The 14,069-nt window shown below is 40.3% G+C and overlaps 1 protein-coding gene across 2 annotated transcripts in view; it reads left to right on the forward strand.

Annotated features, from left to right (window-relative positions):
* Positions 1–911: 911 nt before the first annotated feature.
* Positions 912–14,069, forward strand: part of KIF5B (kinesin family member 5B) — a 37,130-nt gene continuing 23,972 nt past the window's right edge. Inside the window, exons 1-7 of one of the 2 annotated variants that reach the window (XM_061996214.1) lie at positions 912–1,297; positions 9,716–9,803; positions 11,425–11,498; positions 11,956–12,060; positions 12,457–12,505; positions 12,831–12,886; positions 12,993–13,080. In XM_061996214.1, the coding sequence (XP_061852198.1) occupies positions 1,172–1,297; positions 9,716–9,803; positions 11,425–11,498; positions 11,956–12,060; positions 12,457–12,505; positions 12,831–12,886; positions 12,993–13,080 (586 nt within the window). In that variant the 5' untranslated portion in view covers positions 912–1,171. The remainder of the gene's footprint in view (positions 1,298–9,715; positions 9,804–11,424; positions 11,499–11,955; positions 12,061–12,456; positions 12,506–12,830; positions 12,887–12,992; positions 13,081–14,069) is intronic. The other variant, XM_061996213.1, reaches the window with a different exon arrangement.

A 14,069-nucleotide genomic window follows, 5' to 3' on the forward strand; every position in this document is an offset into this window, starting at 1 on the left:
AAGGCTCTGTAACAAGCTTGCATTAAAATAAGCCTAAAACAGAAGACCGTGCAGTTTTCCTTTTATTTTAAATTGGGATGAAAAGGGCTCAGTGGAGGTGATGTGGAAAGCTGTGCAAGCTCCCCGCTCGCCCAGGGAGTACCGTCTGCTTCCAGCTCTCAGAGACCAATACGAGGCTTATGGGCACTTAATGAAATACCGACAGCTGCCTGACATCTGTGAACACCTCATGGAAGTGCCGTTTCTCCTCTTTTAGCTCTCAGAACAAGGAAAAACAAACAAAACCACCCCAATGAGTACCAGAGGTTTCTGTCTCGGCCGCCAGCATTGAGCCCTTGCTTCACACGAGAGGCCGCTCAGGTTTCGGGCGCGCTTACAAAGCTCGGCAGCAGCCAGAGCGGCCGGTGAGGGCCACGGCTCACGAGGGCCATGGCTCACGGCTGCCACGGCTCACGGCTGCCACGGCTCACGGCTGCCCCGGCCCTCAGCTGTCCCGGCCCTCAGCGCGCCCGCCCCGCCGCCGCCACAGCGGTGCTCGACCACCCGCCGCCCAGGCGTCCGGGCGAGGCCCCGGCCCTCCGTGCGGCACCGTGGCCGAGGCCAAGCCCAGCCGTGGGGCCGCGAAACCGCTCCGCTCCGTCCGAGGACGCAGCGGCCGCACCAGGTACGGAGAGGAGCAGACAGAAAGCGGCAATCCTCACGCCTCGCCACACCTCCCGCCCTGCCCTGAGGGAAGCGCTGAGCCCCGCCCGCGGTAGCGGCTGCCCCGCCGCCCCAGAGCCGCTCCGCGCCTGCGCCGCACGGCCCGGTGGGGCCGGGCCCGGCCGCCCGCGGCTCAGCGCGCCTGCGCGGCGGCTCCCGGCCGAGGGGGCGGCGCCGGGCGCTGCAGAGGCTGACGTCAGCCCCTGCCCTGCCGCTGGCGCGCCTCTGCCGGGCGAGGGACGGCCGGGGCTCGCCGGCTGCAGGCGCCGCCATGGCTGCCATATTGGGGAGGAAGTGAGAGCGGGAGGCGGCGGCCAGGAAGGAGCCCTTCCCTTTTCCCTTCTGCTTGGGCGGACGCAGGCTTCCCGGCGGCGGCGACGGCGGCTGGCGAGACCCCCGGAGCGGGCGGTGTAGAGGCAGCAGTGGGCGGCGGCGGAGCTGAGCGCCCCGGAGGCGGTGTTGGCCTAAGATGGCGGACCCGGCAGAGTGTAACATCAAAGTGATGTGTCGCTTCAGGCCCCTCAACGAGTCCGAAGTGACCCGTGGCGACAAGTACATCGCCAAGTTTCAGGGCGAAGACACCGTCGTTATCGCGGTGAGGGGCCGCCCCGGACGGGGAAGGCGGGGGACGCTCCGGGGGGAGGGGGTGTCAGGGGTCGGCGGGGTCAGACACCGCGGGGATGGGCGCGGGGTGAGGCGGGAGGGCAGGGCTGAGGCGCTCGGCAGCGCGCACGGGCGGAGACGCCTCGGGAAGGGGGGTGGCCTTGTTTTGGGGGGTGGCGGGGGAAGGGGAGGAGGGCAGGGCAGAGCTGTGGACTGGGTCGCCTAGTCTGGTCGCGGGCACAGTCGGGCTAGGGGAGGGAGCTGGTGGGGATGGATGTCCTCAGAAACGCGCGGCGGATTTTGGGGACGCGTCGGTGGCAGCAGCTCAAGAAACCTTTGCCGGAGACTCTGGCGAAGGGCTTTGGGCTCGGGGCGTAGCGCGAAGTCTCCTTCCCGAGCAGGAGCCACGGGGCACGCTGCGGCTGGCCGCGGAAAACGCGCGAGTGGCGAGCAGGAGAGTCCTGCGGGGCGGCCCCCGGCTGGGCTGTGCCGGCTGCCAGGAGTCTGGCCGCTAAAGACGTGCTCAAAATGCATGCATTGGAGTTACCGTCGAAGTAGTGGTCTGCAGAGAGTTCTTTGGGAAGAAAACACAAACCAGCTGTACGGGCTCCACTGTAAATCAGCCTAACTCTTAAAAACACCCCCAAACCAGAATAAACAGGCCATTTGGCTTATTACATATGTGTAAATGTGTTGTAACCGAAGTCGCCTTGCAGAGTATAAGACCTTTTATAAAACAATCTGGATGTTTCAGGGTAAAAGAGAATCCTTTCCTTTTTGTTCAGTTTTTCATATAGCCACAAAGTGGAACTGCAATATAAAATTAAAGTGCAGTAGTTTATTGCCTGGTTTGCTTGGTATTGTGCAAACACATATTATTCCCAATGTTTGTTTTATTTTTGCTAACTTTTAATTTGTGTTTCATATAAATAATTTACTCTCTAGAGACAGAGCTGGTTCTGCATTGCTGAAGGTAACTTAGACGTCAGTTATTATGTCTTCAGATTTTGTTTATTCTGTTTCTTGAGGCTACCAAGGTTTTTTTTCCTCAGTGCCTGAAGTTGAAGGAGGTGAAGTAATAAAAAAACCACTTTTTAGCATGACTTACTAAATACTAGTGCTCTAGCCTGTTAGTTTTCAACTGAATTTGTCTATAAAACATTGAATTCCATGAGTCTGGAGCTACAGAAATTATAGCATGCTTGTGAAATTAGGTAATTTGGGTTTATTTCAGTTGGCAAGTTAGTATCTTGGAGTACATCTCCTCTTCCTGAGGTTGTACAGGTAAACTTCTCAGAGTAAGGAACCAAACCTGGAAAATGGAAACTTCTAGCCTAGAATAAATGACCTCACTTCCATCAGTGAACACCCTTTCATTGTGATACTACATGTTCTGTTTATATGTTCTTTAAGTTTAGAAACCTTGATGTTTTCTGACCTTTTGAAAAATTTTCCACATTTTCCATAGTTCTAGTGTGAAAGAAGAGTTGCATTGTTTAAATGCTCTTTAAGTATGCTTTAAAAATATCTAAATTGTGAGTTGATACTAAATCTGAGTAGAGCAGTCTGATGGCATGCTCCTGAGGGATCACATGGGGCTTTCTGCTCAGGGTTAATGTCTAGTTCTGCAACTATACCTTGGTGTTTTCTGCATTGGTAAAAATGACAACAAAAAACCAACAACAACAAAAAAATCCTTCAGCAGTCATAGGTCCAAGACTTGCTGTGTCTGGCTTTGTGGAAAATGCCCCCAGAATTACTGGGTTGGATAGCAGTGGTAGTATTTGTGTTCTGTTTAACAAGATCTTAATAAAGGGTTAATATTCTGTGATTGTTTATATGGCACTGAATGTATGACAAGATCAGTGTTCTCAAAGTCACAACTTGAGTCTCTGAAACTATTGAGACAATTTAACTTGGGTGGGTTTGTTTTGATTTTTTTCTGTTTTTCTTTTATCTGATCAGAGTTAGGGACCTTCCAATGTGAGGCTGTAGCCAGCCACCTCTTGTTTGTATGTTGTAGACTTACTCAAGTGAGGATTGTCACAGTAATAGCTCTTCTCATCAGTTTCTAAAAACATTCCTCAGAAAGCTCTATTTGGTTACTTTCATCTTTATTTCCTTATTTATTACTGTATGTCACATTAGCTGCCTGTTGAACAGCAAATGAGCCACTCTCTTCTTTTTTTTATAGCTGCTTTCCTCAGCTGCCTGAAGGACTTGGATCTTCTATGTGCGCCTGAGTCTGTGCTGAAACAGCCAAGGCTTCTTTAGTAATAGTTGGGAGTTGCCTGTAATGGCAGATAGGTGAAAAGTAGGAGACTGTGGAAGCAGAGCTGATAGCAGCCTGCTCCTCTGTGGAGGAGGGTGGGGAGGGAAATCAGTGACTATAACCAAACCCAATCCCTCCTCCTTCCTTGACTCCCCTGTCATATGTGAGCTATCTATCCTCCCTTCTTTTCCTAGCTGATGTGTAATTACTGGCATGGTTGTCTTTCTGGACAAGTGAGTCGTCTTGATTTGGTTTAGATAAAATACTCGATTTAACTGTAAGTAGCTTGTAACAGCAATTTCAGGGGACATGTGGTGTTGGTCTCTTTTAAAGAACAGACTTTGGAAAACTATTGTCCTTACACAGGTGGCTTTTTTAGTACTTTTTTTTCTAATGACTCTTCCTCTTAACTAACAAAACACTTAAGTTTAATAGGGTGGCTTGTTATGAGTAATGGGGCTTTTATGTTAAACATCATAAATGTACCTAAATACAAAAATTGAGAGCAATTTGCTATGGATTTCAGGCTTTTGAATAAGGTGAAACAGGGAGGAATGGCGAGCTTATAATGTATATCGTTGTCAGGTTTTTTTTCAAATGTAAACCTCTTGGCAACTGAGTAGCTTTACAGTTCTCCATAACATATCTATACTTCTTTTTAATAAACAGTCCAATACCTGATCTCACTCATCTTAAAACTGTCCAAAAGGTAAGATAGATTACTGAATACTGTGACACTCCAGGATTTAGCCTAAACTGAAAAGACTACTGTCATATCACTGAAGTGATAAGGTGGTATGGGCATTCACACAAAAGGGCAGTATCCCTCTGTTTTCCAAGTATTTATAGGAATGATCCTAGCATATTACTCATTTTCCAAGAAGGAATTGTGGCTATCTGCCTGTATTTTTGTATTTGTTTAGAGAACTAATTTTTTTACATGTAAGATGTAACTTCTGTGATCCTGGAAAGAGCTTGAGACAATTAGCTTTTGGTTTTCATTACCTTTTAAACTAGTATTGGATAGTAAATGAAACCAAGGCCAAGTTTAAGTTACATCAGTATCAGGTTAATGAAGATCACTTGCTCTCCCTACAGCTTTTGGCAGCAGCTTGTTCAAAAGAAAAGTGTAATTGTGTTGCTGAAAGAAAGACTGTAGTGGAGTGTGGGAATGAAAGCAGAAAGGTGCACTCTTAGGACATTTGTTTTTGTTATTATTTACTAGTGTGAGGGAAAACACTGTTTAGTGAGGAACATAAATAAGAACGTTTCATGTCTATAGTGCAACTTGAAACATGAAACAGAAATTGCAGTCTGTAGGTGAAACAATATTCTTTCAGTCTTACTCTCTAATGCTGGGGGGTTTTTTACCTCATTCCTTGAAATGGTGGATAATAGAGGTGTTTTTGAGATTATACTAGTATGATGGTTTAACAAAAGATAAATATTTTAGCTTACAGTAATGTGTAAAGGAAGAGCTATACTACCTAGCTGCTGTACATCTTGCTCAGAAATACCTCACTCATGTTTGGTTTTGGTTCTGAAATTCAATGACTTTTTATGCCGTCAGTGCTTGCTTTTTTTCTTAAGAAGAAACTTTTTACTAAAGCAAAGCTTAGCTGAAACTTTTGTTCCAAAATTCTGCTGTATTTTGATGCTGGAAATTGAGTTTCTAGTCCCAAGTTCTAAAAATGAGATTATTTTAGCCCTTCTGTAACAAATAATTGCTGTAAAAGTTTATATTTGAGTTGCAGTATTTGCACAGAAATAAAAATAGGGGAGAAAGAGCTGAAATCTATTAACTGTTCTGTATTGGCTGCAGTTCTGTATGCTTAGAGGTAAGACAAGAAGAAAATACTTTTTTCTTATCCTAAAAATAATATACTAGTTTGGAACACACTGCCTTTTCACTCACTCACAGTGTTGGACTCTCTTAGGTGTGTCAAAGTAGCCATACCTTAGCTTAGTAGTAGGAAGAACTGAGTCAGGTATTTGACATCATACTTTCCAGAAATTACTTGATGTGAGATTTTTCTTTTAACATACTTTTTGCTGATGGAAGGAATGTTCTTTATTAAAGAAGCAGGACTTAAAGGAAAGGTAAACCCATTACTTATTACTTCAACCTCTCACCAAGTTAACCATGAGTGGATATAACATTGTGTTAACTGTTCTAGCAAATCCAGTAAAGAGTATCTGGGTATGTTATGGTAGAAAACCATGCTACAGATTTTTCAAGTAAATTTTCACTGTTGACTTTGCTTCAGATTCTAATGCATAAAAAATAAGATTAACTCGTGTTATCTTATGAATAACCAACTGTGTAGTGTATGGAAAGGTACAATGGTAACAAGAAGTGGTGTTTAAAAATAGTTTCTAGGGAGATAACCTTAAGTATTTTTCAGACTTTTGGAGTAACGTTTCAGTCTAGTTGTGATCTCAGATTTTTTGGTAGCCTTTATTGAAGGTACTGACAAAAATGAACCTTTCTGAAGAAATAGGTGCATGCTCGAAATCTTGTATAATTTAAATGTGTTGAGCATCCTTCTCTATAAGGATTATGGGTAACTAGTCTTCAGGTTAACTGCAGAACTAGTGTACTTCAACATAAACCCTTTATTAACATTCAGTTTAAGTACTGCTAAATCATGTTGGCAGGTGCACTTTTTTGAGAGCTGCAGGAGTTTTTGCTCTGGGACCACAGTCATGCAACTACAGAAACTGAAGTTGTAGTTGATTATGGACAGAACAGATGCTCAGCAAGGAGTGAATGCGAATGGTGAATTCTCTATAGCTTAGGAGGAAGCCAGAAGGAAGCTCTGCTTGTTTGCTTGTGTTGCTTACAGGTTATGTGTTAAATTTTTAGTAGTATTTGAGCAATGCTTGCTGAAAATTCCAGAGTATGTGAAAGCATCAGCGTGTGGTGGTAGTGATGCTGCTACTGACGGTGTTACGGACACCATGTGGTAATGTTGCTTGGACCTTTTGTGTTTTCAGTTCATCATAGTATTTGATTGTTTACTACTTGGGGAAGAAAAGGCATCTGGTATAGAAAAAAATATCAGGCACTTTAATCTTTCTTGATTAATCTCTTAAAGGTAATGAAGAGGCTTTCTAGGGCAGGGTAATCTGTGTAATACTGTTTTAGCTTTATTTACAGCAGAAAGTAGACTGTAAAGAGAGGTGATAAGACATAGCATTGCTGATGTCAAAGATGTGAAACCTGAGTGGGAGTAACTTGTATTCTTAAAACATAACCATCCTGGAACCTGCTTGGCTAAACCTACTTGGTTAGGTATTGATTCAGTGGTAAAGGAGCAGGGGCATGCCTCTGATGTGGGTTTGCATAGGTGTGATAAATAGACTGCAACTTGGTGAGGGCAATGTAACTGGATTTTTGAATGCTTTGAAGTTGTATTATGGCTTCATCTACAAAAGTACAATACTAAGGACATGTGAACAAATATTCCGCTTTCCACCTGCAAGGGATGGGGCATTGACAGGTGGTATAAACAAAACCCTTTGTCAGGATTCTTTTGCCAGAATTATTACATTCTCTGTGTATGTTGCTAGCAGTTGTTAATTTGAGGGAAACTGGAATTTGTCATGTGCCTAGCAGCTTTCACCATATAAATGAACAAGGTCATTTAAAGACATTACTTCTTGTAGCTTGGTTTTCTGTTCTTCCTAGTCCACAGCATTCATTATACCAGCTAATCTTTGTGTCAACATTTTGTAAAACAAATGGTGATTGTAATTATCTGTGATACTATAATTTGACTCAATTTTCTTATGAAGGTATATGAATGGCAATTGGAGAGTAGATAGTAAAAAGGATTCTGTGTCTATGGATTACTCCCAAATTCGTAAATGTAACTTTCCTTCGACACAGATGAAAAATAGTTGAGCTCAGTTAACCATTGTTTGACAGAACTGTTTAAAATAAAAAAGCTCCAAACCCTATAAGTGCTGTTTGAAAATTTTGGGAAGGAAGGCTTTTTCAGAACCTGCTGCAAATACCTGTAGATTGTAGAATAGCTTCAGACTGGTGCAAGTTGTGCCTACAGTCCTTTTTAAACAAGGTGTTTTCCTGTACTGGAAATGGCCTGATATTAATCTGTTCTTATTTAAGTTGATTTTCTTTGAAGTAAATAATCTACTATTTGGCAGAATATTTGTATATTCTGTACTAACGTATAAATACACAATCATGTATATGTATACATTCAAATATATATATTATGGAAAATCACCTTTGTATTTTCAGATACTTTTCTGTTCTCATAGTTATGTTCTGTTGGGAACAACAAAGCTCAGATATATTAGGATCTGTTAGAAATAATTGGGTGTTCATAACAGTTGCTGCATGGACTGTCAGAAGATCATACCCAGGAACTTTTCCTGATTATTCCAAAATCAATGTAACTGGAATAATTGCCATATATGTATTTTCTGGAGCAATAATTTTGAGAAAGTTTAAATGTTAGAAGTATAAACACAGAAATTGCTAATGCTGCACAGATTGTTTACAGTGACGTTGAACACTTTTCTCCTTGTTTTTTTTTCCAATGTGTGATGGTAAATATGATCTTCCAAAATGGTATTTATTTCAATGGGTATAAACATGCACTGGAGCATGAAATAGATCTGATTAATGCATTGTGATGCAGATGACTTGCAGTGTGTGGTGTAGCTGATTGGTGTTTGTGAAGTTGGACGCTTTTTGAAACTGCAGCTGCTAGTGACAGAGAAAATGTAAAGGTAGTGTTGTGTTTTCTACAGGGACTCTCTTTAATGTAACTTGTTCTCAGTCTTCATTTTCTTACCTCAGGGTTATTTGAACTTGTTAGTTGTTTGTCTTCTGGTGTATGTGATGTCCTCAATTCTGCCTGTAGAACATAGGAATATGAGGTATATTTGAAGCTAAAATGAGTAATTGAGAAGGCTTGTGATCTCCCTGCTGTGAAACAAGCATTCAGACAAACCTCTACACCCTAGGGATAGTTTCTGCCTCCAAAGTCTTGTGGTTTCTTGAGCACATTTACTCAGTGAATGCTGTAATTATTTTTTTCCAAGGGAAGCTCATCCTCCTGAATTCAAGCCCTTTCAGTAGACAAATAGGTGTTGAATATAAAAAGTGTTGTTTGGTGTTGCGCTAGAAGTTGAATGACAAATGGACTGTCAGGCTGGGGAAGAGAACATGGTGGGTGGGTGAAAGAAGCTATGCTTGCTTCTTTGCCAGGAGGAAGTTCCAGAATATCCTTGGGGGAGGATGATAGTGAATTAAATCTAGGCAAAATGGAGCACTTAACAGTTGCAGTGAGTTTAGCAGTGGTAACAGACTTAGGTCCCTTGCCTGTCTGCTTGGCCACATACTGAATCAAGCTCTGAAAATGCTAAATAAAAAATTAACTTTGTAAGATGAACGTGATAGTTCATATTCTGATGGGTTGTCAGCTACTTAGAACTCAGTTATGAAAATCTCTTTTTTAAAACAAAGCAAAATCTAACATTTCTTTCACAAAGCTGTATCAGACCTTCCTCTTACAGTGTCTTCCAGAATAAGTCTTCAGTGAAAGGTTCCCATCCTCCCAAGTGGCCTTATCCTTCTGCTTATAGAGCTTTCTTTTAAGGATGTTATGTATGGGGAAATAGTTCTTGTACTGACTGTAGGTGATCCAAGCACTGCTTCTTGGTTTGAGGTTTTTAACAAGGATTACTATGTTATATTCTATAAGCTGTTTTTAATGATTTGGGTTTACCAGAGTAAACCCATTACCAGAGTAGAAGAGAATAAGGGATTATCAGGTGTACACACTAGATGTTGGTTGACCTCATAAATCAAGAAAATGGAGATCATGTGGTAGAGTAGTTTTGGAAAACTATTTAGATTGTACTTTGAAACCAAATATACTTAATTCAAGGCTTTACTTATAGCCAAGCATGTGAAGATTTAGTCAACACTGTATAAGCTGATGTCCTCACTATAGGCTTGAAATGCTCTAAAAAACAAAACCAAAAAAGGCTGGGCTGAGACAGTACAGGCTACTTGTAAACTATATGAACAAACATCTTCCAGTTCTACTTCAGAATCTGTTTTTTAATAGCTCTTCTATGTCTCTTTCTTTTTTTTTCCAGTCCAAGCCGTATATATTTGATCGTGTATTCCAGTCCAATACATCGCAGGAACAAGTATACAATGATTGCGCTAAGAAGATTGTCAAAGGTAAGGTGGACCAGCAACATTAACCATAAGGAAATGTCTCATATTCATGTTGAAAACAGATACTTCTGTAGCCTCCTTTTACCTTATGAGTGTTTAGTAAGAGCCAACATGGATCATAGCAGCATAAAATCATCCTGTAGTTAAGCTGATAAATTCTGTCAATGCTTAACCAGCTATTTCAGTTGATTGCAACATTTGATAACGTTTACCTGTAACATTTTGGTTTTTTTCAGTTCTTTACAAAAGATTGTTTGAAAACAATTTGTCAAATTAATCAAAACAATTCTTAGGAATAGATACAGGATGGTTTTTTTCCTCTCAAGTTGACTGGTGAAACCATTCTACATTAGTTTGTTTGGAGGAATATAAGAGGAAAGGAAACTTGTGAAATTATGTCTGTGCTGTAGATCTTTTCTAAACTTGGTTCCTTAATACACGGTTTAGGATGACTTTTTAAAATGTAATTTTTAGCTTCACCATTAGAAGTTTAAATGTGAGAGAGTGCTGTGCACGTCAGAGTGTGTGGTTTCTCCAAAGTTGAATTGTAAGAATTGACCTAGTAACTTCTGAAAATGAAGCTTTATCACAAAGATTATAACACAGTAAGTTGTAGTAAGCAATTGTCTAGTCTTCTGAAGATAAAATTAATATATTTTCTTCAGGAGATGAGTAATAAGTTCTAATTGAAACAACTTTCAAAGCAACTTTTAACAAAGCCATGTCAGAAACCCCTGAAATATCATTTATTAGTGACAAGAGAAGATTAGGTAAATGGAGGATTTTTTTGATCATGAGAAAAGCGAATTGCTGTGCAAAATCCATGCCACTGCATGTATTGAACCCTTGAATAATTTAAACAGTAATCAAGAGTAGATTGGAAGTTTGTTCCTTAAAAACTGGAGGTAGCTAAGATTTGTAATATCTCCCTCATCTAATACTCTGATCTGTTTCTCTGTGTGGCATTGCTAGACTGTGCTACATCATGTAGCACATGAGCTCTAGTGGTGGTACAAATGGTTTACAGCTTTGATGAGGTGGCAAAGACTTTCCCTTTGGACGCCCTCATGCTTGCTTTTGGAAAATGAGTTTGTTTGCAGGATGTGAGTCTACAGTAACTGACTTGTAAACAAACCAAGCCCTCAGCCTTCAATCTAAAACTTTGGGTTGATTCATTCATAATTTGAAATAAAAGCTTACAGCCAAGGAGTAAGATGCTTGGTACTTAATGTGTCGCCCATGCTCTTCACAACTGGACAATTAAGCTTTCCTCAGGGCAGAAAACACTATAGCATTCTCCTGCATGGTTTCTTCTTAGGAGTTACTGAAGGTGTATGTATTCAACCTGGCATCAGTTTCCTTTGTTATTCCTGACTCTGAAGTCCTGATTTTTCTGGTTGAAGGAACAGATGCTTCTATCACAGTAAACTTCTAAAACATAGTCAATGATGACTTAATGCATTAGAAAGGGCAGGGAAGAAAACCTTACCTGCCTCAAAGTCTAGCACTGAGTTCACAGACATTGGATGATTTAACTTGCCAAATGTTTTAGAGCTGCCGGTTTCATTTGACTTTCTTGTAGATGGAGGAAATGAACCCTAATGAAAATACTCTTTCCTTTTAGATGTACTTGAGGGATACAATGGTACAATATTTGCTTATGGGCAAACATCATCTGGGAAGACACACACTATGGAAGTAAGAAATCTTAAGATATTTTTCTCTTAACATCACAGTCATCTCTTTTCATCGCACTACTCTTGTCTTTCTACAAATAAGATGTTTGCTTGTCTTCATTTTGCAATTCTAATTTTATTTGTTGCAACATTTTGATACCCAAAATGGTTTTTTAAGGCTGAGAATGGCAATTGTTGTATTTTTTTCAGCCCTAGGCAGCAGGATGAGAAACAAAGATACATTAATGGCACATTTTCATTGTTAGTAGTTTGGGAGATTTCTGAGACTATTCTTTTCACCCTTTAAAAATGCTGGGCTTGATGCTCAAGACCTTCCTTTTTGAATAAAATATGTGCATCATACCTGTCAGCATTTTAAAACTAATTTGCCTGTTAAATGCTTGTTTTGGCTTTGAGTATTGTTTGTGATGTTGGATTTGGTACGAATGTTTCAATTTATTCTGTCTTTCTCTAATAAGGGGAAGCTTCACGACCCAGATGGAATGGGTATTATTCCAAGAATAGTGCAAGATATTTTTAATTATATTTACTCTATGGATGAGAATCTTGAGTTTCATATTAAGGTAATTTTTTTCTTCATTGTTACTTACTTTATCTATATTAAAACTGGAAGTAGTTTGTGATTGAATGGATGTTCTGTATCTGTTTGAAACGCCTATAAGTTAGGAAATGTAAACGTGAGTTATTTCTGAAGTGACTCTTCTTAAAGAATTACGTTAACACTTTAATCTTGTTTCCATTAAACATTGATGGTAGCTATCCTGATAACCTGTGGCATTGCTCATAGTGCTTGAAGCTTTTGATTAGAATAGTTTCTTCTTAAAGGTGTATTTTAGTTCAGCCTTAAGGACTTGAACTATTATGTGGGAGGTCATAATAATCATGCTGGATCCTTCTGATCAAAAACCAGAGTTTTTGCTTTCTGATGCTGTATCTTTTATTCCCTTTCCTACTTCTAGGTATCGTATTTTGAAATATACTTGGATAAAATAAGGGACCTTTTGGATGGTAAGACTTTTATTTATATTGAATTCAGAAAATAAATTGTTCTGGAAAGAGATAAATAAAAAAACCTCACCCAAACCCTTGTCATCATCCTAAGATAGGTATGCAGTATGCTAATAACCTCTACATGATAAGGTTACATCAAAATGAGAAAGCATGGAGCTAATCTGCATAATATTACTGAAGCTTCACTAGTGGTTGTTTCTTGTAATATGAAGTTTTTAAAAAGCATTGTGGGAAATAACATCTGTGACTTTGGACATGCATTGTTACACATCTCATTTGTTTTGCGAAGTAGTCATATATACCTTAACTTTTTCTCTTCCAGTTTCAAAGACCAATCTTTCTGTTCATGAGGACAAAAATAGAGTTCCCTATGTTAAGGTGAGCATCAGTTTGGTATATTTTCACCTACTTAACACTCCTCAAGTGTGCACAGCTTCCTTCTGGCTTGTTGGTGTGGTAAATTTTTGCCTTTTTTGTTTTAAAGGGTTGCACAGAGCGTTTTGTATGTAGTCCAGAAGAAGTTATGGATACCATAGATGAAGGAAAATCAAACCGACATGTAGCAGTTACAAGTAAGTGTTATCTTTTGTCTCCTTTTAGTGCTTCATCAGCTTACTCCTGGTACACCTTAAAAAGTAGAGAAGGCAAAATAGTGAACTAAGTAATTCAGGACTGTGAAAGTGTCTAGCCTAAGCAGTGTCTGTGTCTTTCAGTGTTTCGTTTCTTGTTAGATGTTGTTACTTAGAGTTGGATTGAAAGGAGAAAGTAACTGATCAGTGAGGAGCTCTGAATCATTGGAGCAAAAGGTATAGTTTTGTTAAGAATAGTGCAAAATCCCAGTTTGTGGAGTTTTTCAGTTAACCTCTGAATCTATAAGTGAGGCTCATCTGCAGTTTGGCTGTTCTGTTGCATAGTCTGAGAAAAGTTGGTCAATATATATTCAGATCTGCTGCAGATTTGAGCAACATCCTAACATCCCAAGCTGTTTGACCTTGCGACTAAGTTGCAAGGAGTCATGTCATAGGTCTCCAAAGTCCCACAGAAAAAAGCAGAATTAAGGAAGTGACAGAGTTAAAAAGGGAAAAAAATACAAGGAAAGATGAGATGCATGTAAAATATAATACTTCAGTTCTTGGCAGCTGAAGTGACTATCAGAAATCTCTGAGACAGTTTGAGGGTGAGTTTCATAATCTTCCTGTATCTAGTTCTTTATGCATGAATAATACACAGTCATTAAGAAAATAAAAGATTTTTCTTTCAGTTTCTTTGCTTAAGGATCAAACAAAAATAAAATATTCCTTCTAAGGGATGACTCAGTCCTGCACTTCATAGCTCCTTGATAGTATGGTTCTGAAGTGGAGACCAGGCTAAGTAATGGAGAAATAAAATAATGCCCTATCCAAACTTGTTGGGTTGCTTTTGTGACATTAATAACCTGGTCCTTTTAGGCCTGTGAGGAATTTATGGTAAAAAGATGATGTGGTGTCAATGGAAGCCAAAGGGTAACTGGATCTTTTATTCAATTAGGCAGTACTGTTGGTTCTGCTGTAGTTATATTATC

This window comes from Colius striatus, chromosome 5 (assembly GCF_028858725.1).
Source record: "Colius striatus isolate bColStr4 chromosome 5, bColStr4.1.hap1, whole genome shotgun sequence".
NCBI classification, from domain to species: Eukaryota; Metazoa; Chordata; class Aves; order Coliiformes; family Coliidae; genus Colius; species Colius striatus.